The 22,277-nt window shown below is 43.0% G+C and overlaps 2 protein-coding genes across 4 annotated transcripts in view; both read right to left on the reverse strand.

Moving 5' to 3' along the window:
- The window catches only part of LOC115288417 (proteasome activator complex subunit 3-like), a 2,423-nt gene extending 2,098 nt beyond the window's left edge, over nt 1-325 (reverse strand). The window contains exon 1 of the mRNA XM_029935733.1: nt 5-325. Within this exon, the coding sequence (XP_029791593.1) occupies nt 5-246 (242 nt within the window). The 5' untranslated portion in view covers nt 247-325. The remainder of the gene's footprint in view (nt 1-4) is intronic.
- The window catches only part of ATF6 (activating transcription factor 6), a 185,037-nt gene that overhangs the window by 73,195 nt on the left and 89,565 nt on the right, over nt 1-22,277 (reverse strand). The gene's annotated exons all lie outside the window — the stretch shown is intronic.

The following is a 22,277-nucleotide window of genomic DNA, read 5'->3' on the forward strand; positions in this document are numbered from 1 at the left end:
CGGCAGATGGCGGTCAGGCCCGTCCCCCGCGGGGTCGGGGTCGGGGCCGGCGGGGGGCCCCGGGGCCGGCACCGAGCGGATTCTGGACACGTCTTGCAGGCGGAGCTCCTGGACGTGACTATCCAGCTCCAACAGCTTCTGAGGGAAGAAGGTGGACACCAGGTCCTCGGCCTCCTGCGCGATGCGGGCCCGAAACGAATCTACCTTCCCCTGCACGTCCTGCTCCAGCTTCAGCGGGGAAGCCATGACGTCCAGGGCCGTGGAGCGTTTGGGCTGCGGACCTGACCGGGGCTTCCCCCACCGGGCGACCTGGGCTTGGACTTCCGCCGCTGCCAACCCCCCAATAGACCACGCCCAACCACGCCGGAAATGATGCCCGGGACTCCCGGCGGCCAGTGCGCACGGGGGGGGGGGGGGGAGAGCAAGCCACGCGCCGACCGCGCCCTCCCCCTCCCGACGACGCTGGAGCCAGGCGGCCCAGCTTCCTGGGACGCCTGTGTGTGTGCAGTGGCCGGGGGGGGGGGGGGGGGGGGGGGGGCGCGTTGGGGGGGGGTCTGTGGATCTAGTTCTGGGAGCAGTGCCTGCCCCCCCACCCCCACCTCCGGCCCCTGCGCAGGATCCAGAGAACATCGTTAAACTTGACCATAGTAAAGACCAAGCAGACGAGTGGATGTACTTTACATAGGAGCTCGCAGAAGTCCACGATCCCTGGCTCCGGGACACAGTCTCTTTTGAAATGCAGGCGAGAAATGAGCTCTCCAGAGTCAGGCTCGCTTCTGGAGAGCCGCAAGTCACACGTGTACTGGTAACCTGGACGCACCCGCACTTTCCCCGTAGAAAGTCACAAGTGGTTCCCTTCGCTATGGTATTTTAATCAAAGGGAGTTCCGAGCTCTTCTGTGGCTTCCTTCATACAACTCTTAGTTTAAGTTACAAAAGTTCTAGGGCTCTTCTTAACACTCATCTTCTTTCGGATAATTAACAAAATTTAAATCTGGACTGTAGATTAAAGTGTCAAAGTCAAACATCCTGAATTTGATGCCTGTACTGTAGTAACAGAAGTGAATATCTTTTTTTTTTAAATACACGCTACAGTATTAAGGGATGAAGTGACCTATTCAACCTATTCTCAGTTCACAAAGTACGTGTATTTTGTGTATGTGTAATCTGTGTGTAAAATATTACGTGTGTAAATGTTTAGCATTCTTATACACATTTACATGCTAAAGCATGTGAAGAAATGTTAAAAATGGATGAATCTGTATAAAGGTGCACGGGAGTTCTGTATAGGTTGTAACTTTTCTGTAAGCTTGAACTTATTTCAAAATAAGTGGGGAAAAAAAAACCCTACTTTTTCCCTAAAGGCTTTCCGGAATCCCAAAGACAAACTTGATAACCTTCTAAAATTTCACTCTACTTGTTTCTTTTCATTTCCCTGAGATACTTTCCTTTTGTTCTTTGCAACACCATAGTGCATACTTTTGTCTTATACTGATTATTAAAGTTTAGTTCAAAAAAGGATTATTCTAAGACGTGATAATACAGTTCTCAATGTAACTGTCACCTCAACCGAACTGCAAACTTCTTTAGGGCACAGGTCAAGTCCTCATCTGTCTCCACTGCATGAGGCACAATGGCGGGCATGGAGCAGGTGCTCAATACATGCCTGATGAAATGACCTGAATTAGTAAGATGTTAGCAAAGCATGACGTCACAAGTGCTAGAAAAAGAAAGTATCAACAAGACTTGTTACAGGTTCGTCTCCCCAGCAAGCAAAGAGAGATTGCTTACAGGAAATTTATTAGGGAAGTTATTATTCCATGGAAAGGAAGAACTAGGCAGAGGGAGAAGTAGGACTCTGATAAAATCACGAAGCCTCAGCTGACCCCACGGAAAAGGGGGAAGCCCCTTTGCAGTTGTCCTGAGTTGGGGCAATTCCTAAAGAGGGCTGTTGGCAGCACTTCCAGCAGTTGAAAAATAAATTCTTTAGCTCTGAGGCAGGAACTGGGGAGTGCATCAAAGCTCCAAGAACACATGCTAACAAACTAGCAATTTCACTTGTATTCAAGTCAACTGTGTTCAGCCCCAATTAGGGAATGAAATTTCTGTGTTTAGATCCTTTCAGGTCTTGGAATATGACAAGGATGTGGTCGAGGGAATTATATTTTCAAAGATGAAAGGAGTCTGGGGAGAAAGGTGTATATGTATTGTGGTGTGTGTGGGCTGGATATTGGGGAACTACTGGTAAGTTGGATCTTCAGGTATAAGAGAAAGTGGTAGGAAAATGGAAATGAGGCAGGAAAAGTAAGCAAAAACCAGCTCCTGGAGGCAGGGCCCTGTTTGCCATGATTAAGGAACTTGGATTTAATAAAAAGCTAATAAAGGGATTCAGGCAGGGAAAACACACACACACACACACACACACACACACACACACACACACAGAGAGATGGATAACTTCAGTGGTGGAGGTGGATATGAAGAAGAGAATAAAGAGACCCTTCTGATAGAAACCAAATGGTAAAGCATGCCTCAGAGTGATGGCAAGGAGGCTGGAGAGAAGAGTATAGAGAGTTTTAGGAAGTACAATTAACAGTACATGGTGATAGTTTTGGATATGGAGAAATAAAAGGCAGAATTCAATACTATTTTTTTTTTGGTTAGAGGAAGAATTTCTATTTATACTTACATTAAACCTCTCCTAAGATAACTTGGATATATATTTTTTAACACATGCAAATTTACATTCAAGTTAATGGGAATTAAGATAAGGCGATCAAACGGAAAAGGAAAATCAAGTCTTGAAACATGACCACAGCTTTCCCATATCTTGATTTTCTTCATGTTTGGCTATACCAGATTGTAAGAGAGCTACTATAGAAATTCTCTTTAATTAAAAAATATCCTCAAGGCTATATGGTTTCTCAAATGATTACTCTTATTTTTTTCTTAATCTAAATTTTTATTCAAATTTTAGTTAACATTCAGTGTAATACTGGTTTCAATAATGACTAGTGAGTCATCACTTAAGTATCACACCCAGTGCTTACCACACGCTTGCCCTCCTTAGTACCCAATATCCACTTAGCCCATCCCACGTCCACCTCCTTCCATCAACCCTATTGTTCTCTATCATGAAGAGTCTCCTATGGTTCGCTTCCCTCTCGTTTCCCCCTTCAAATATTTTCATCTGTTTTGTTTCCTAAATCCCACATGAGTGAAATCATATGGACTTATTTATTATCTGATGGACTTATTTCTCTTAGCATAAGACAATCTTGCTCCATCCACATCATTCCAACTGGTGAGATTTCATACTTTTTGATGGCTGAGTAGTATTCCATTGAATATACCACATCTTCTTTATCCATTCAGCAGCTGATGGACACTTGGGCTCTACATAGAGTCTGGCTATTGTTGATAGTACTGGTGTAAACATCGGGCTACACTGTGCCCCTCAAATGAGCACTTTGTATCCTTTGGGTAAATAACCAGTAGTACAATTGCTGGACCACAGGGTAGTTTAGTTACGCTATTTTCAAAAAGAAAATATATCTAGTTGCTCTTTTAAAGAAGTGAGGACTTTTTCTGACACTAATGCAGCCATTTATGTAGAATTATTTTCTTTAGTTGTCTGATGATAGGATATAAAATCCTTGGGGGGGGGGGTCACTCAGCTGCTCATTTCTCTGGTGTAAGAATTTTATTTATTCACAATGTTTCTTGCCCTTGTTAATGAAAGCAACAGTTGGTAGGAAGATGACAGCTCCTAATCTTCCTTTCCCCGCTGACCATCAGCGATCAGCAGTTGTTTTCAAAAATTCAATGCACTTGCATGGGATGATGACACCCGTGAAATTGACCCTGAGTGCGAACAGGTGGGCGACAGCCAGGACAGCTGTGCAGGGTGTCCCGCTCAGGTCAGCGTCTCTGCTCTCCACTGCCAGCAGGGCTCAGCATGTCCTGATCCAATAAGGACACCCCACTTTGCTTTTAGTAATGCCTATACACTTATGGATTGAGTTATCCTTTAAATATCCTCCAGCTCTGAAACTGAGTCCATAAAGAAAGGATTCTGTGGTCCTATGCAGGAGTTCCACTTATCGAATTATTCTAAGCAACTGTTGTGTCAACTCTTGGATATAAATGTAACTTGGAAGGCGCCTGGGTGGCTCAGTCGGTTGAGCGTCTGACTTTGGCTCAGGTCATGATCTCACTGTTTGTGAGTTTGAACCCAGCAACAGGCTTTATGCGGACAGCTCAGAGCCTGGAGCCTGCTTTAGAGTCTGTGTCTCCCCCTCTCTCTGTTCCTCCACTGGTCACGCTCTCTCTCAAAAATAAACATTAAACATTTTTTTAAATAAATAAATAAGTATAACTTGGAGATACAGATTGGAATTTAATCCTTCAAAATATTTACTTCCCCACAGCTTTCTGTCAAGTTAGGAGAAATATAACCAGTGGGGCTAAACCTAGTTGATCTTAAGATTCTCATGAGTGGTAATATTTATCCCCTTACGTTGATGAAATTCCTCATCTCTAGATTGCAATGGACCTTACGTTACCCAGACCAAAGGGCTTCATTCAAAACTTACGGGTACCCGCTAGTGAGCATAAAGTGCTTAGCTGTACAGGAGTGGAGTTCGTGAGAACGCTGCCAGAATCACTTCCTAGAGTTGACAAGTACCCCCTTCCCCTTCCCTCACTCTTCCTCCTGGACTGCTGCAAGCAAAGGTACAGAAATCAACAGGGCAGAGGCCGCCGCCGCCATGTCGTCCTGTCAGTCAGAGCTGCCAATTCAACATCTCCGGAATCAGTCCCCACGTCTGACCCAGTTAAGGCTGTGCAGTCACCCCACCGTGTCCACACCCTGGCGGTGCTACTTACCAGCCAGGGGACCCGCTCAGTCATTTAACCTCTCTCTGCTGCATTTTCTTCATCTATACAATGACCACTATAATAGCTATCTCATAAAAGCTGTTTTGAGGATTTAGTTAGAACACGTGAAGAGTTCAGCACAGTGCCCTGAGCACGGTAACTGCTCAGCTACCGTTAGCTATGATCGGAGGAGAGTCATCAACACGCCGAACTTTCCCTTTGCCCTGTGTGATGAAGAACTGTGAATTCTATACAAACAAATCAAGGTACACACTTTTCTCATTCACCGTCTTGTTATTTATCGATGATGACTCATTGTATTACAGAGTTGAATATAAGTAATTTTAAAACAACACTGGCTTGAATTTCTTAGAATCCACATCACAGAGGGTGTAAGTGAAGTAAGCACAACCTTTACTAGCTACCTTGGCCGAAAAGTACATTTCTCAGCAGAACCCTTCTGCAATAGCCAGGTCTTCATCAAGTTCTTATTATTTTATCTTACATGTAAATGACAGAATGGGTACAATTTGGAAACAATGCTGTGTGCTATCAAGGATCTCTAAGATCACAGATTATAACAAAAATCTACTAATCTCTGGGTCCTAGATGCCTGACTTTTTTAATCGATTTGGCCAATGACTCTCTACCCAAGGCACGCGTGGCTCCCTTGTTTGCAAAATCCCTGTTCTGGACGAACGACAAACCCTCTAGTTCTGCATTTCACACACTGCAGTCCATCAGTTCCCTGTAATTATTTGTGTGAATTCACTTTGATGATAAAATAATGGGTGTAAGCATATTCGGGGGGGGGTACTATAACTGCCATGCAATTTGGGGGCCAATAATTATACGTTTTAGGATTATGATGCTAAGTACCATTATTTATATTTTTTAAAGTTTATCTTATTATTTCTTTTTGAGAGAGAGAGAGAGAAAGCACAAGCAGAGAAGGGATGGAGGCAGGGGGTAGAGTATCCCAAGCAGGCTCCATGCTGTCAGCACAGAGCCCAACTTGGGTCTTGATCTCACAAACTGTGCGATCATGACCTGAGCCAAAACCAAGAGTTGGATGCTTAACCAGGGATGCCTGGGGGGCTCAGTAGGTTAAGCATCCTATTCTTGGTTTCGGCTCAGAACATGATCTCACAGCTCAGGAGTTCAAGCCCCACATCAGGATCTGGTCTGACAGCATGGAGCCTGCTTGGAATTCTCTCTCTGCCTCTCCCTTGCTCGCTCTCTTTCTCTCCCAAAATAAACTAAAAAAAGATTTTTTTTTTTTTAAACAATAGAAGAGTTGGATGCCTAACCAACGGAGCCACCCAGGCACCCCAAGTACCGGTGCCACCACTTTAAGTGACCAGAGAGAGAAGCCTACTAGGTATGGTTATCTGCGCTTCCCCGTCTCCCAAACAGCGTCAGTCAGAACAGGGGTTCTTAGTGAGTCAAAGAGCAAACTGGAGGGAGACTTCGGTTCTCAGAACTCGACAGCAAGCAAATGGCGAAGTGAAGATGGGAAGCACCTGCCCCAGGAGAGTTAGCAACAGCCTCACATGTCGGGAGTGACTACGTCACAACATGATCTTTTACATAAATCCATGTTGTTAGTGTTAATTTTATTCTCTTTGTAATTTTATTTCTATCTAATTTCTATAATTATTTTGGCTTTATAGCTGTAACTCTAGAAGTTCAAGGTCCTTTGAGAACTTAATGTATGTATATGCTTAAACGATGCCTAATAATAATGGAGAAGTTCTTCTTTAAAGAAATTACTTCCCCTAAAAGCACAAACAGGGGTGCCTGGGTGGCTCAGTCGGTTAAGCGTCCAACTTCGGTTCAGGTCATGCATGATCTTGGGGTCACAATGGGCTCTGTGCTGACAGCTCAGAGCCTGGAGCCTGCTTCAATCTGTGTCTCCCTCTCTCTGTGCTCCTCCCCTGCTTGTGCTCGGTCTCTCTCTCTCAAAAATAAATAAACATTAAAAAAAGTTTTTAAAAAATAAAAATAAAAGCACAAACACTCTTCTAACATCTGGTACAAACAATTGCAGAGTTACTTTCTTAAAATGCGTGTCCGGCCACGCGTCCATCTCCTCCGGGGTAAGAACCAGATTCCCGAGGCACGCGTGGCCCACAAGCTCCTTCACGAATGGATCCTGCCGCCTTATTTCCCAAAACCCACTCTCCACTCCAACAGCGCTCTCTCCAGCGGCCTCTGCACGTACGTATGCACCTCTCTCTGTGTGAATGCCACACTCCCTCCTCCCCCCTCATTCATCCTTCTAGAATCAACTCAAGGGGTGTCTGGTGAAGAAACCCTCCTGGTACCACCCCCTCCTTCCTAGGTGACGCTAGTGCTGGCATAGTTAAGGTCAACTATGTGAGGCGAACTTGGCCTAGGTGTGATCTACCTCATAGAGCTGCGGACTGGGTCACATGAAACAACCTCCCTAAAACAGCTGGGACAGTAAATGTTCCGGAAACAGGAGTTGTGTTCGTAGTCTCAGAGAGTCCTGCAAGTGTCTTTCACAATTCCCATCACAGTGTTGTAATCTGAGACTTACAAGTCACTCTTCTCCACCGTAATAACCTCTTGGAGGACAAGGATTTTAGCTCATTCATTTTCATACAGTCTACGGTAGCACAGTGTCTGCTAACAGCAAGTGCTCAATGAACATTTACTGAATGAATGAATGAATGAGGCAAAACAGGGTAAAACTGATCAGACGGGACCTGATGCGCAGGTGAGATGGGACTCTCGATGGCTCAGCGGTGCCACAGCGCATAAAATCCCCCTGGGAGTCCTCACCGTGTCCTCCGGGCTGGGCTCTTCAGGGACTTATTTATGCAGGAAAGGCAGGACACACATTTCTTCCTGCCACCAACAGCAGGCCGAGTTTGGCCTTCTGCTTCGGACTGTGGGAACAGGCCAGAGTCTGGCAGTCCCAGGACCGCGGAGCCCCTCACTGAACCAGCTGGGGGGCGCTCTGCGGAACCGCAGCCACGCGGTGCCCCGCCTTTGTGCAAAATGAGCATACTGGGGAGCCCCAGAGGGGTCCACACAAGGAATGGGGGGTGCCGGCTCTGACTCATGCTCCTGCTGTTTAGTTATAGCTTCTGATTAGTAGGAGATTTGTTTTATTTGGCAAAAGGACAAGATTTCAATGGACTGAGAGAGGAAGATGTAAGAAAACGCCTAGGTGTAAAACTTCTACAGCTGAATAATAATCTGTAACTCAGCGCGGTACCAGCAGGCTCCCCGGGCCGGCGCAAGCTGAAGCCGCTCCCGAATGACATGTTTCACAAGCCACACACTTTACTGCTCAAAGTAAAGTAGCGGTGAGCTGAAGATTTCATCCCTCCATGGGCACTTGCATTTACAAATGCTAAATTCACTACTGGAGGCTATTTTTTTTATTAGAATACAAAATATGTACAATGAGTTTTTAATTTCTCTAATGTCCACCAACAGCAATGGTCAAAACTCAAAATTTTAAATTTAAAAACACAAGCCAAAGATTTTGTATGCTTCAATCTGGAAAAAAAAAAAAGTACTTTCTCAATGTTTATTTAAAAGTATGCTCTGTCCTCTGACTCTGGTTTTCCTTCTTGGCATTTCCCACAAACTGACATTCTTTTTACATATTTGTATATTTGTTTACAAGTGTCTGTCACTAGAACATAAAAGTGAGGCTTTGTTTTATCACTGAATTCTTTACAATGAGAACATCCTGGAATATAATGGCTACTCAATAAATATCTGGAGAGTGAATAAAAGTAAAACGGTTCGGTCCCTTAATAATTCTTTGAGAACAGCTGCATTTGGAAGCGTATTTTTTTAATTATGAAAAAAAAGCAATTAATCAAATAGTTACACTTATCATGAATAGAAGTTTTCTGGATAATAAGCTCAATTTTTTTTAAGCTTATTTATTTCAGAGAGCGTGCACATACACGCATGTGGGGGAGAGAAGGGGCAGCGAAAGAGAGGGAGAGAGAGAAGCCCAAGCAGGTTCCACTGTCAGCACTGGGCTCGAACTCACAACTGTGAAATCATGATCTGAGCCGAAATTAAGAGTCAGACACTTAACCAACGGAGCTACTCAGACACCTAAGAATCAATTCTTAAAAGATCTGAAGAAAGAAATCTTTTATGCTCTGAAGGTATCTTATATAGTCTTTTCTCTTAAAGAGCAACAAAAGAGGCACTGTTTTATAAAACTTGGATTTGGTATTTATCATTAATATTCACCTTCTTAACAAAGAAATGTTTGTTTCAAAATGAAATTAAGAATTGCATTTTGGTAGATGGAAAGTATGCCTTCCTAGCTTTGCATTTTAAAGTCAGGTCACTATACAGAACAACAGTGAAATCTCAAAAATACAAATAAAACCAATGAAGTCTGTACTTGTTTTAGTTCTGTTAGGTATTTTGTTTAAGAACACTATATTCTTCCTAATCTAAATTGAACACAAATTTGGTAAAATAATCCTAGGAGGAGAACAGCTTTAAATAATCAGTAATCAGGGCATCTGGGTGGCTCAGTCAGTTAAGCGTCCAACTTCGCCTCAGGTCATGATCTCACAGTTTGTGGGTTCGAGCCCCACATCGGGCTCTGTGCTGAGGGCTCAGAGCCTGGAGCCTGCTTCAGATTCTGTGTCTCCCTTTCTCTCTGCCCCTCCCCTGCTCATGCTCCATCTCTCTATAGCAAAAATTAATTAAAAAAAAATTTTTAAGATCAAATAATCAGCAATCATCTAGGCACAGAAATTAACCATTTCTTTCTGTATGGTGCACTATTATAAACAGATATTTTACTAAAAAATAAGATAAACTGTGTAACTAAAAAGCTGCCCCCAAACCTCAGACTTCAGTGAAGTTGTTATATCAGAATAGACTTGAGCTATCTTATAATCTGAACTCAAGTTATTTTATCATTACTTTTTTAGTCTTTTTTAATAACCTACGGACTTCTTTTAAAAAAGGTTTTATTTTTAAGTAATCTCTATACCCAGCATGGGGCTTGAACTTACAACCCCAAGATCAAGAAGCACATGCTCTACCAACTAAGCCAGGCAGATACCCCCAAATTATGGACTTTGTTATATATAACAATGGACAATAACAGGTTTCATCTAAAAATTAGGAAAAAAACACAACTTTGTACAATAACATTTATTAATATTACTAAACCTATGCTGATGTTTTAAAATCTATGCAGTGGGAGCCTGGGGGGGCTCAGTTGGTTGAGCGTCCGACTTCGGCTCAGGTCGCGTTCTCACGGTTCCTGCGATCGAGCCCCGCTTCGGACTCTGTGCTGACAGCTCAGAGCCTGGAGCCTGCGTCATGCTCTGTCTCCCTCTCTCTCTGCCTGCCTCTTCCCCACTCATGCTGCTTCTCTCAAAAATAACATTTTAAAAAAATTAAAAAATTTTTAATCTGAGTATAATAGTGCTTATTTTATTAATATTTGTAAGAAAACAATAGCTTTGTGCTACAGATGAAAATAATGTTTATTACATCCTCTGGACGAATGCCTGACATACCACGCACGTGGCTCCTATCTGGTATCGATATGGAAAGGTCAGATTAATTATTAGCTGATGTCACTAAATGCATCAAAAAAGAGTGTGACACAGTCAACCTGAATAAACACTAAAAAGCGGAGAGTGGGTTATATCCCTCCCTCCGTCACATCAGAATCTTGTGGAATGGGAAAACAACAGAAAGAGGGATCAGGGGAAGCCGGCTCCCGCACGCTTTCTAGGCAGGGTGGAGCTGGGAGTCAAACCAGGCTGAGAGGCGGGTGGAAAGCCCTGGGGTGATGGCTGAGCCCCGCCAATAACCTTCCCCGGGGGCCTGGGAGCCCAGGAAGAGGGAGCGCCCTCTGCAGGGTCCCCAGGGATCTTTCCTCTCCCCCTTCAGGAGGCAGATGCAAGCGACCTGCCAACCTGCTACCCTCGAGGAATGTGCCGGGAATGCCCACCACACGTGCCCTCCTGTTTCCTGGTCAAACTCTGTTCACTCCTCGACCTGCCTCCCTCCTGTCTAAACCTTTACTTCCGATTTCTATTTCATGGAATTTGGGATTGAAGTTCAACCGCAACAATGCCACCAATACCAAATTTTATAGGAGAAAAATACAAAGAATCTTATTAAAAAATATTAATTAAAAAGTTAAAAAAATTAAAGAGCAGAAACCCCGGTCTCTGCTGTTACTCAGGTTTCTGTGCATCATCGAAGCCCCCGGGTTCTGCAGACATCATGTGCAATGAACACGGAATTAGCATCAATACAGGAAATATTTAAAAACTCTGAAATCACTTTTTATGCAACCAGGCTAGTATAAGAGGTTACAGACTACTAGGGAAGATTCTGGGTATACCTGTGTTTAGAAGAGCCCTTCCTTTCAAATTTATGATTCCCTTTCCCCCCAAAAGTGACAAAGGGCAGGTCTAAATTATCTGCACCAAAACTTCATAAACTTAGTTAGAAAATGAATAGAAATGTAAAAGCCACTGTAAAATCTTGCAAATGTCATACTTTCCAAAGATGCCAACTAGCTTCTGTCTGTTGATGGATGTTAAGGAAAAACAGCGTCAAGATGAATCTCTATGGTAAGCTGAGATGGGAGGGGTCGGGGATGGTTTGCTACATCTACGGAAAAACAATCTCCCCTTGCCACCCATTTATAGGTTCTTCCAACTACAGCCACATGCTTCAAAGGTCAGTCCCCCTAAGAACAGACATATACTGAACACCTACTATGTGCTAAGTGCTGCGCTGGTACTTGATTTATTATTTCATTTAAATTTACTAACCTAGGGAAAAGTAACCTATGCTGTAGTAGAGATAAAAACACGAGGCTCCGAGAAGTATTTCCTTCCAGTCTTTCAGTCTGTATTCAACAGAACAATGCTGGTTGAAATCCAGATTCATTGGACCCCAAAGCCCGGGGCCTCATGACCACCAACCAAAAAAAAGGTTCTATCAGGCCCCCAAAAGTTTTCTCCACTAAACTAAAAAGTAATGCCTCCCCCAAAAGTTATTTTCTTCATTAAACTAAAAAGTAATGACTCATGACTTAGTAAAAAGACTGTTTTTTCTTATTTCCGAATAAGGCGGCCCAGTGTTACAAGATGAATGAAATGAATGAACTGCCTATATACACTGTGCTATCTTTCCACGATTTAAGCCAATGTCTAACATGTGTGTACACACATATTCGAACATATATAATATATATATTATTTAAAGATTAATTCTAGGGTCTAATTCTGCAGCTCTCTTTAAAGGAAGGGAAAAAACTACTAGCAGATTAAACAAAAAGTTTAAGAACAGACAGTTCTTCCAAGAACTTTAATTTTAGTTCCTCTTTCACTTACTTTTCTGTGCACTTCCTGGTGCTGTGATCTGTCGGAGGGAGCCCATGTGACGTGTTTATTTCATCTGGTCTCCAGAATCTTGGTTTGGCAGTATCTCCCGCTACCCATTACACTTTTGCTATAATTATCTACAGTATATGTTAGGTTTCCAAAGAGTATAAATAACATTTCATTGGTTAAGTATAAAGACTGGAAATTTGAGGTTGAAGAAGTTCAATCACAGGACACTGTTTTGAGAAGTTCCAGCAAAGTGTCCAACCTAACAAGAAAGTTAAGGACAACACAAAGAAAACTGACAGCCTGGTATGTAACCTTTTACGCTTGGCTTTGGTTGAGTTCTTCTTTTAAAAGCTCCTGGATGAAAACCAAGCACTGACTATCATACAACACCGGACGCCATAGACAAAAAACGAACTTTGATCCATCTCTGCACCATTTGCAAAAATTAACTCAACGTGGATCATAGACCTACGTGTAAAACCTAACACTGTGAAACTTTTAGAAGAAAACATGAGAAAATCTTTGTGACTTTGGGTGATGTAAAGATTTCTCACAACAAAAACTATCCGTAAAAGAAACAGCTGATAAATTGGATTTTATCAAACTTAAGAATGTCCACTCTTTGAAAAACACTGGTAAGAAATTGAGAAGTCAAGGGGCGCCTGGGTGGCTCAGTCAGTTACGCCTCTGACTTCAGCTCAGGTCATGATTTTGCCATTGATGAGTTTAAGCCCCACATCGGGCCCTGTGCTGACAGCTCAGAGCCTGGAGCCTGCTTTGGATTCTGTGTCTCCCTCTCTCTCTCTCTGCCCTCCCCCACTCATGCTCTGTCTCTCAAAAATAAGTGTAAAAAAAAAAAAAAGAAGAAGAAGAAGAATTTAAGAAATTGAGAAGTTAAGCAAGAGACTGGGAGAAAATGTATCCAAGTCATAGATCTGATAAAGAACTTGTGTCTAAGAATATAGAAAGAACTTTCAAACCAATTACAAGAGAACTAACAACTTGGTTAAAAGTGGGCAAAAGATATGAAGACACTTCATCAAAGATCTGTGGATGGCAAATATGTGAAAAGAACGTTAAAATTATTAGTCATTAGGGAAATGCAAATTAAAACCATATGATAGGATGCACACCCACTAGAAAGGCTACAATGAAAACGACTGGCCAAGTCCGGTGCCGGCGAAGATGCAGAGATGCTCCAACACTCATACTTCCGTGAACAGAAACTGTACAGCCACTCTGGAAAACAGTCTGGCAATTTCTTAAAAAGCTAAGCACGCACCTACCATATAACGCAGCCGTTCTATTTCTAGGTGTTTACACACGAGAAATGAGAGCAAACACCCCTACAGAGATCTGTACATAAACATTCAGAGTAGCTTTACTTATAGGAGCCAAAAATGGAGGGTGAACGGGTAAACAGTCGTGTTCTATCCCTTGAATGGAAGACTAAGCAAAAGAGGAAAGAGCTACAAATAAGGTAACAAGGCGGATGAACCTCAAAATAGTTACACTGGAAGGAAAAACTAAGTAATGTAAGATTCCTTCATATCAAGTCATTTTTAAGAACATTTATTTTTTAATTTATTTTCATTTTGGTTTGGGGTTTGTTGTTCCATTTATTTTGAGAATGACAGAACATGCCAAATGAAAATAAAATAATACTGTTATGCTGCGTCTACAAATTCCTGGCAATTTTCTGGCTCCCAACAGCTGCAACCAGAGAAAGGTGTGCAGGGAAAGATGCAGGAGAAGGAAAGGAGGGATGGCAATTTGTCACAAAATCCCAAAGTGCTAATAACAGCCAGAAATTCAAAGATGCCTGATAATGTGAGCAGGAAGAAAAAGAGCAATTACACACGTAAAGCTGTAACAAGACAGTTGTGACGACCGTACTTCTAAGAATCCATCTTCGTTGCCATGAGCTGTGAGGTACCAGCTTTAGGCACAGTATCTCCGAGCGGTTCTGGCTCTGCTGTTAAGCTTCCAGGAAGACTTCCTGGTCTCGGACTGTATTCTAACTACTGGTCTTTCAGTTTTGTTTTGTTTTTATAAATGTCTTTATTTATTTGGAGAGACAGAGAGCGAGCGGGGGAGGGACAGAAAGAGAATCTGAGGCAGGCTCCAGGCTCTGAGCTGTCAACACACAGCCCGACGTGGGGCTCAAACCCACGGACTGTGAGATCATGACCTGAGCCAAAGTCGGACATTTAACCGACTGAGGCACCCAGGTGCCGCTAGTTATTTTTGAGACAGAGAATGAGAAGGGGGGGCGCAGATAGAGAGGGAAACAGCGAGAATCCCAAGCAGGCTTCATGCTGTCCACGCAGAGCCCCATAAAGGGCTCAAACTCACAAACTATTGAGATCGTGATCAGAGCCAAAACGCGAGTCAGACGCTTAACCAATTGAGTCCCCTGAGCACCAGTGGTCTTCCAATTCTTTAAAGTCCTTGAGTGCAAGGCCTGTGTCTTATCAATCAATTGTAACCCCATACTTGGCATCTTCTTGCAAAAATATCGCCAACTATGGCCTGACAATCCTGCCATTTCTCTGGCAGGCATACTATCCACTGGCCGAGACAATCACAATGCGCTTCAGTGGGAAACAGACTCTCAGAGGTGCCTTCTCTCATCTTTCTGGAACGGAACCTCCTACCTATGAACCTGTCTGGCCTCTACCGCAAGAGGACGAAGACCCTACCTTCTAGCGAAGGGCAATCTTTCTACTTGTGATAGGAATCTGACCTTTTGCACCTTGTCAATGACCTCATCGCCTGTCCCATAATACTGCTCTCTTCCTATGATGGACTAGTCCGTTCTCTACAAATTTACGTTGTTGGGGCTCCTTAACAGTTCAATCGGTTGAGCATCCAACTCTTGATTTTGGCTCAGGTCATGATCCCAGGGTCATGGGAGTGAGGCCCAGGTCAGGCTAAGCGTGGAGCCTGCTTAAGATTCTCTGTCTGCCTCTCTCCCCAACTCCTACTCTCTCTCTACAGTGAAAAAACAAAACATTTTACAGTTACTTTGGGATTTAAAAAAATTCCTTTTCTCTGTTCCCTTTTATAGTCAACATTATTATGATAGTTATGCTGTCCTCCTTTCCTGACTGCCTAGTCCATCGTTCATCTTTCCCTTCCACGTTGTCACTACAGGGCTCCTGTCAAGGCCAAGCCAATGGCTTTCATGTTGACACAGCCGGTGCTCTTTACCTCCATCTTACCTGACCCGTCAGTAGTCCTGAGGTCAACCACTCCTAACCCTGGGAAACATCTCCCCGCCGGCTTTCCTTCTACGCTGCTGCCCGTTCTACTGCAGGCTGGTTTGTGAGCTTAACCTCCTCTAACGGAATCTCTCATTCCAGCCTGGACCCCTTCTCCCTCTACCTTCTCTTCCTAGGTGACTGCATCTTGGCTGTGGATTTAAATATCTCTGAACAGTCAACTCCTAAATTCAACTTCTTAGCTCAGATTCTCCTCTCCCCAAGTACTAAACTCACAGAGCCGATCTTAACACATCCCCGTGAAATGTCTCACAGACATTTCAAACTTACATGTGTCCAAAAACAACTCTTAAAATTCATACCAAACATACCATCCTGCTCTACCCCAAATCTTCTTCAGTTCAGTAAACGGCACCACTATCTACTTAGTCACTCAAGCTAGAAATCTGCCTGTATCTGCTACATCTCCAATCCCCACGGAGTCTATCTACAGAGGGTATTTAGAACCCACTCCTCACACCACTGCCGCACCCTGCTGCCTGGCCAGCTGAGAAAGCCTTCTGACGGGTCTCTGTGCCCTCGCATCTCCCTGAATCCACTGTCCGGACAACAACTGGAGTCGCCCTACAAACTCTATCATTCATGTCACTCAGTTACTTACATCCTTTCACTGGCCCTCAGGACAAAATCCAAACTCCTTAGCATGGTTCACAAGTTCTTGCACGATCTGGCCCCTTCCAATCCCTCCAACCTCATTTTCATACTCAGCCTACCTCTACCCCATTCACCAAGTCTTCTGCCACACTGGTTTTCCTTCAGTGCCTCAAATAAGGCTCTTTCCTGCCCTACCGTCTTCGTACATGTGCTCCCTTCTCTGCCTGGATTCCACACTCTCACCATCAGTTAAATGTCACCTCTTATGGGAGCGTCCTTGATCCAGTCTTCAGCAGAGCTCCTGGTTAATCTCTGGTCCCACTGTTTGCTTTCTTCACAAATCTTATTGTATTTGTCAATTATTTTACAAACTTTCTGTTTACTTTTTCTGTTTTCTGGGCAGGCCCATCCACTAGAATATAAACTGCATGAGCACAGAGGCTGTCTTATGTATCACCTGTTCCCAGCGGATCATCATCACACTCACTAAATTGTTTCTGAGGAAAAAAAAAAAGTTTCCTGGGTCCATGAAGAAATGAACCTTAAGATAGACAGATAAGCCTTCTGACCTCGTAGCAGACTCAAGGAGGAAGTCCTGAGACCATACTGATCTGGAGTTTAGTTCCCTGTGTGGACTTCACTACAACTTACCAACTAGTGACAAGGAAGAGAGTATATTTTGTTGTTTCGTTATAAGATTTAAATTTTTTGAAAACTTCTAAATTTTATAAGTTTTATCTAAAACTGTTATTCTTAAATTTAATATTTTATAATACCTGTAACATATTTTTCTCATATTTAAGGTTGAATAATTGACTTTAAAGTGGGAGATTAGAAGACTTGCTTCCTTACCCCACAACTGAACTGTCCGTATCTAAGATGGTGAAACAGGTGAAACTGACACATTAGAGAATTCTGTGACTCACACAAAGGCCGAATCCACTCCAAAGAAACTGGTCCAAACTGTTAATAAGAAGTGGCCATTCAGCGAAAGCTACCTTTTGCTTGTACAATTTATCTTATTGCCTCTTATGCAAGAAAACATTTCAGGTATTATGCCAGTGAAGTGTCATTCTGAGACCAGTCATTTAAAGATTAAAGAAAAAGGAACTGAATATTTTAAAACAAAGATGTGATGAATTCTTTAAAAATCACTATCTGTTACAGCTTGTCATACCAGAAATGAAAAGGTCCTGCCAGAGGGCGCTGGCCTCGGAAGCACACACAATGGCTGGAAACTAATACAATCTCGGAGGGCTGACCCTGCTCGGTGCCTGCCGGATGAGAACTCAGGAAAAGAAATCACAGCACCGCTACTTTCTAATCATATAGGAACTCGTCAAATTAAAGCTTTAGCTGCAAATACGAAGACTAAGTTGGGGCACCTGGGTGGCTCAGTCGGTTGAGCGGCCAACTTTGGCTCAGGTCATGATCTCACAGTCCGTGGGTTCGAGTCCTGCGTCAGACTCTGAGCTGTCAGCCTGGAGCCTGCTTCAGATTCTGTCTGTCTCTCTCTCCCTCTTCCCCACTTGCTATATATCCTTCTCTCAAAATATAGATATAAAATATTTTTTTAAAGACTAAGTATCTCCACCACAGAACTGTGCTTTCATTTTACCCATAAAAGAATCCACAGGCTTGATGCTTTGTTTACAACCGATCGATGGCAGCTCCAAGAGGCCAGCAACAGGGATCTTTGATGGGAATGCCTGGCAACAAACCAAGCAGGACTGAAATACTGCGTGGTGAGTAACTTTCTTGAATCTCGTCCTCCACCCTGACGGTGCGAAGGCGCTTCGGGGGCCTTACCAATGCCGTGGGCCAATCTGTATTAGAGCCCACTGTGTTAGCCCTCAGCCCGTGTTCGGACACGGACACAACACGCACACACGCCATGTCAACTCGACTGAAGGATATCCTTGATAAAAAACATAAATTATTAATTTAATTAAAATTCGACCTCTGATTTTTGGTATGCGTGTGACAAAACAGGAAATCCACATATAGCACTTCCGGTGCATCAAGTAGAACGGCTGTCCTGAGGAAAACCACTTCTGTATTGAACTGTGAGCTGTGTAAGCCTCTCCTTAATGGAACGCCAGGTTCACTTGGAAGAGTATCACATAGACAAACTATGGTTATTTGGACCTAGAATTCTGATAGACGTTTACTTGAAAATAAACAAAGGGAACCTGCCACTTGAAGGAAAACAACTAGCATGTTATCATAACCTTCACAGCTTCCTGATGCTTAAAGACTTTCCTGGTAAGACTTGCAGTGGTCTCAAAGACTGTGATTTTTAAAATAATGTGTAACATTCGGAAGATCTCTTGTAACTCAGTGAGCCAAGATTCTCCAAATGACCAACCAATGTGTGATGTTACAAAATCGTGCAAGGGTGAAACATCCAAAGTGCAAGATAAACGAAGGGATTTGAACGTACCAGAGTACTCGAATTAAAAGCTCACAGATTTGGCTTCTACACCAGAACCAATCTTTAAGAAACGATCTCTCGTTGAATGGTGTCGTATTGAAGAAGAATACACACCATTATCTAAAAGGGTTTAAAAAGATCCCCTCCTTATCCAACTACATTATCTACATGAGGCTAGGTTTTCTTTACAGATTTCAAACAAAAAGAAATGGTTAATGTGGAAGCGGATCCATGAATCCAGCTGGATTCTATTAAGTCGATACTAAAGAGATCCGTAACGATGGAAACCACGAGACTCTTCTAACTCCTGTTTCTTCACATTTTGGATAAGATAAAAGAGTTATAAAACCGGAGGCTGGAGAAACACTGGCCTGCATCATTCTAAAGATCTCCATTTTCTTATAACTCAGTTGGGTCTTAAGGCCTGATGGCAAAATGGAAGACTTGAAAGGTCAGGGTCAAACATAGAAAATGAGCAGGTCCACATCTGGTCAAATCAATGCCTGCCTGCATAGCTCTGAGTTGGATTTTCTTCATTTCAAAGTCAAGGAAAATTTGTTTTTGGACTATATATCACTCTTGTTAGCTCACACTGCTTGCACCTCCACCAGGATAGATACTGAAAAGCCACTAATTCAAAGCACATTTTACAGGGAGAAGGAAACCAGCGTCTTTAGACTTCAAAGTAAACATCTGACACTTCCTCCAAGGCAGACTCCTTCTTAACAGAATAAGCGATTGCATCCCTATTCAATAACAAATGGGATCAGAAGAAATAGCTACAGAACTTAAACTGAGTATCATAGGCCTGTTTATTCTGTAGGATATTATTTTAGTGTCAAGATTTATTTCTAGGTGTATTACGATCAAACGCAGATGACTCTACAATCATTCACAGTACAGGTTATGGAAGATTTAACAACTTAGGCCGACAAGCTTTTCTTGAACACCTTCCACAGGTGCACAGTGTAGATGCGAGATGCCACAGCCGCACAGTGTAGAAACGAGACACCACAGGCATACAGTGTAGACGGGCGTCCATAAATACGGAGCTTATTCAGTCTGTGGCTCAAGAATTTTGGAGCTTAAAATGACACCACGGTCTGGCTGGCATCCTAACTGAAAAATAATCTTCTCTATCCATGTACTGCCAACATCAGTGCCTCGACTGTGAAGTACAGAGGATCTTCGGAGTAGACAACTTCCCTCAAGCAAAATGGTAACTAGCCTCGGCATTCGAATTCATTAACTTTCGAAGACTGGCTTTCAGAGTCACCATGAGACGCAGATGGCCGTGATAGAAACAGTCAAGAAGCCGGTCTGTCACAAATTCTCTGTCACATTATGGTGGTGCGTTAACTAGAATATGGAGTCAAGGTGGTGGATCTGGTATCCAGTCTGTTGGCGTGTTCATTCCGTCAGTAGCCGCGATATGCCTGGCGCTCTGGCGGAGACCAGGGAAAGAGCGGTGACTAAGAGACCAGACAGTTCTTGCCCTCAGGGTGCTCCGGGAGGGCGGCAGAAACAGACAGAAAGCAAACAATCACAGCATTATTTAATTAGACATACGCTACCTCCTGGTCTCAACTAATCGGCCATCCTGTTGACTTCCAATGTGACTCCCATACTGGGAGCTGGAAAACTCCTCAAAGTTACTCATAATAGGCTCTTCATAGATTAGCATCAATGCCTTAAAATAAATATCACACTACCACTAACTAGCCTTAGGATTTTTCAGGAAAAACCAACTAAGTGTCAGTGTTCAAATTTGCTGATGGTGTCAAAGTTAAACAAATCAGAGTCCAAAATGAACAAATCACCACATATGGGGGAGGGGAGGAAATGACACGAGTGTTTCAGACCTTAACCCTGAGTCAGATCATAAATCATCAACTTTTCCTAACCATAATAATTGCTTCCTCCATAATTAAGATCTGTGACATCACCAAAAAGCTTATGCCAAATTTTGTTTAGACATAACATGTTTTAACAGCCTACTTTGCTAGTTTTCTGACTTTATGTGAGGAAAAAAATCCAAGACCGTCTATGTATAAATTAGATATAGTTCTATCAAGTTTTATATTTTTAAAACTCTTTACCATTACTTAAAAACTGCCTCTTTAACATTTAGAAGACATGATGTCTCAAGGAATACTTTAAATATGATTTTATTTTTTATTTTTTTATTTTATTTTTTGAAAATCTGGTTTTAATTCCATACTTTTTTTTGTAGTCCCAGTGCAAATAAACAAACAAGAATTATTCTTCAACTTTCTTCATGCTCAGCTTTAAACAGAAAAACATTAATACAGACGAGGAACAAACAATGACTTGCTTATTTTCTTTTGAAACAGTTGTCAAGAATAAAATATATGCTCCTTCTTACATTCAGATATATATAAAGTAACCACAATAGTCTGCATTTGCCTTATATTTTTCCTTTTTCATATTTTTTTTAATGTTTTATTTATTTTTGAGAGACAGAGAGAGACAGCGCGAGCAGGAGAGGGTCAGAGAGAGAGGGAGACACAATCTGAAGCAGGGTCCAGGCTCTGAGCTGTCAGCACAGAGCCCAACGCGGGGCTTGAACCCACGTGCTGCAAGATCATGACCTGAGCCAAATTTGCATGCTCAACCGACTAAGCCACCCAAGTGCTCCTCCTTCTATTTTACCTTTATAATTCTCCTATCATTAAAACAAGGAGGGAGACACGCACGCACATGCACACGCGTACACACACACACACACACACACACACACACACACACACGTGCGCCCTCAGCTCTCTTTCCTTTAACTATCTCCAGGCCATCCGCCTCCGCTTCAATGCCAAATTTACCAAAACCACCACGTTATTTCCTTCACATTCTCTCCTCCTGCCTCTGGATTCTGCGCTCAATCTGTTCTACCGCAACTGTGATCTCACATCACCGACGACCTCCACGTTCACACAGAACAAATGGGTTCTTCCCATTTCTCATTCTCGGCGAGCTCCGCAAGAGCGATGCTGCTGGCCGCCTCCTTTTTGAACTCTTCTTCCTCAGCCTCCATGTTTTAAAACCAAATAACCAAGTCAGGTTTTCTCACTTCATCTGTGGTATACTACTCCAAGTCTCCTCCGGCTCGAACCTTCCCTGCTAGCTGCTGTTCCTTAGCACCATGACTTTACGTAGCACCGGGCCTGGTTTTCCATAGGGCTCTGTCTTTGATCTTGCTCTCTTTGGAAAATGAGCCTGAAGCAACTCACTGTATGTTCTGAACATGGAGATCCGTGGAATTAAATTCCAAATTGAATATTTTGAAAGGAAAGGCGTTTGGATATAAAAGTTCTAGAAAGGCAATATAGGAAAGTGATCATAACGCACACTCTGGAGCCTGACTTTCTTGGTAAAGTTGACTCTGTCGCTTCCGGACTGTGTCCTATCGGACAGTGAACAAGCCCGCTGTGCCCCGAGGGCCTCGCCTGCAGCGTGAACACAGGAACTGCGCGGCACAAAGCTTACAGACGGGCACACGGCAGGCACCAGGAGAGCGACTATTAAACAAATCGTAAGACCATGATCCATTAAAAACTCAAACTCATTCCTTTATGGGCCTACCTTGTAACTTGACATTTTGTTGTTTTTGTGACTGAGTTTTCTAAAACCCTTAAAATGTCCTAACTCCACTAGACTGAATCACTGTAGCTATTTCAAAAACAAA

The sequence above is a fragment of the Suricata suricatta genome, chromosome 3, assembly GCF_006229205.1.
Source record: "Suricata suricatta isolate VVHF042 chromosome 3, meerkat_22Aug2017_6uvM2_HiC, whole genome shotgun sequence".
Taxonomy (NCBI): Eukaryota; Metazoa; Chordata; class Mammalia; order Carnivora; family Herpestidae; genus Suricata; species Suricata suricatta.